Raw genomic sequence first — 1,922 nt, forward strand, 5'->3', positions numbered from 1 at the left:
AACCCAGGAGGCAGAGGTTGCGGTGAGCCGAGATCGCGCCATTGCACTCCAGCCTGGGTAACAAGAGTGAAACTCCGTCTCAAAAAAAGAAAAGAAAAAGGAAGACTCAGAAGATAAAACCAACAGTCTAGAGGGTAGAGCCAACAACCATGGAGAATTATTCCTCTGTTTTAAAACCTGATAAGAGAAACTCCAACATTTTCTGGATTTTGGAACCGCTAATTAAATTAATGACTCCTTTTTGTGCCTCCCATTCTCCCCTTTTATGTACAGAAATGTGTATATTCGTTATCTAATGCCTGTCTCATGATTGTATGCTAGGTACATGGGGAAAGGATACTTGTCTCTTTAATTCCACAGCTTCACAGATTGAGAGGAACTGTACTCGAGGAGCTGTGCTTAAGGAACTATACCTGGGGGGGCTCATCCAAACCTGGACCTAATTTAGGCAATAAAACTCTGGGCTTTGAGCTAATGCTACAATGGGATGAGACTTCGGGAGGCCTTGGGAGGGAGTCAGTGTATTTTGGACATGGACGTATGTAAACTACTGGAGACCAGAGGGCAGACTATGACAGGCAGTTTCTAAGATGGCTCCCAATGATCCCTGGGCATCCTGGTATTCACATCCATAGGCAATTCATTCCTCTTGAGTGTAGGCTGCATTTAGTGAACACAATGTAGCACAAGGAGTAAGTAGAATGTCAATTCTGAGATTACGCTATAAGAGGCTATGGTTTCTGCATAGGCACATGCTCTCTTGTTCACTGTTAGAGGCCAGCTGTCATGTACTGAGCTGTCCTATGGAGAGGTCCATGTAACAAAGAACAGCCAGCAAGGAACTAAGGCCCTCAGTTCAGCAACCCCCAAGGATCAGAATCCTACCTGTAACCACGTAAATAAGTTAGAAGCAGATCCTCCCATTTGAGCCTTCAGATGGGACCCCAGCCCTGGCCAACAGCTTAAATGCCACTTCATGAGAAATCTTCAGCCAGAGGACCCAGCTAAGCTGGGCCTGGATTCCTGACCCATAGAAAGTATGATATATGTTGGTTATTTTAAGCCACTAACCTTTGGGGTAATTTACTATGATGCAATCAAATTACGAAGGTTTCCAAGGACTTGAGAGATAAGATTACACGAAGAAAGAGGCAAATAAACCAACCTTGTAGTTCGCATTTGCAAAGTCTCTCCAACTACAGGTGAGAAACTGGGGTCAGGAATAGGTGAGCCCTCATTGATTTCCTCCAAAGGTGGAGTCTGAGGTAAAACATCAGGACGGCCAAGATGAACTCCTGGAGAAAAAGAAAGAGAACATGGGGTAGGGAAAAATATGTAGTAGCTTGGCTTCCTGGAAAGAAATGGGGAGGAAAGGTCCTGGCCGGACAAGGAAAGGGCTCAGAAGGAAGGGACGGAGTAACCAATCACATGGGGACCCCAGCCCTAACACTGACCTGGCTCCACTTCCGCCTTTGTTGTCACTTGTTCCTTGTGTTCCCCAGAGACTGATGGCTGGTAAGTAATGCAGGAGTTGCCACTGGAGCCTGCTCGCCGAGAGAAAGATGAACCAGACCGGAACTTTTTGGAAGGAGAAGGCTTCACTTCAAAAGGGAAAGAGAGAACCTACTTAGAAACCACCTTAGCAACCATTACCAAGACATAGACATAAATTGCTTGTATCCCCAACACACACTCAAAGTTGTTCTGAAAAGTGAAAAGGCTAATGTCAACAGAGATAGGTTCTATGAACTGCTATTCAGAGAACAAGGTATTAGCTCACTTCACTTTCCAGGAGGCAGGAAAGCCTCGAAGAAAGGTAATATATCTACACCTACCCCTCCAACATGAAACTCTGATGGCTTTGCTTCCATCAGGTGAAATGTCCCCTATTGCATAATTCCCTTTTTTTTTTTTTTTTTTTT

The 1,922-nt window shown here is 44.8% G+C and overlaps 1 protein-coding gene across 1 annotated transcript in view; it reads right to left on the minus strand.

The window, feature by feature from the left end:
* PIP5K1A (phosphatidylinositol-4-phosphate 5-kinase type 1 alpha) overlaps positions 1-1,922 on the minus strand; it is a 54,657-nt gene that overhangs the window by 7,734 nt on the left and 45,001 nt on the right. The window contains 2 exon segments of the mRNA XM_037744901.1: positions 1,166-1,295; positions 1,455-1,601. Coding sequence (XP_037600829.1) covers positions 1,166-1,295; positions 1,455-1,601 — 277 coding nt within the window.

The sequence above is a fragment of the Cebus imitator genome, unplaced genomic scaffold, assembly GCF_001604975.1.
Source record: "Cebus imitator isolate Cc_AM_T3 unplaced genomic scaffold, Cebus_imitator-1.0 Scaffold188, whole genome shotgun sequence".
Classification (NCBI taxonomy): Eukaryota; Metazoa; Chordata; class Mammalia; order Primates; family Cebidae; genus Cebus; species Cebus imitator.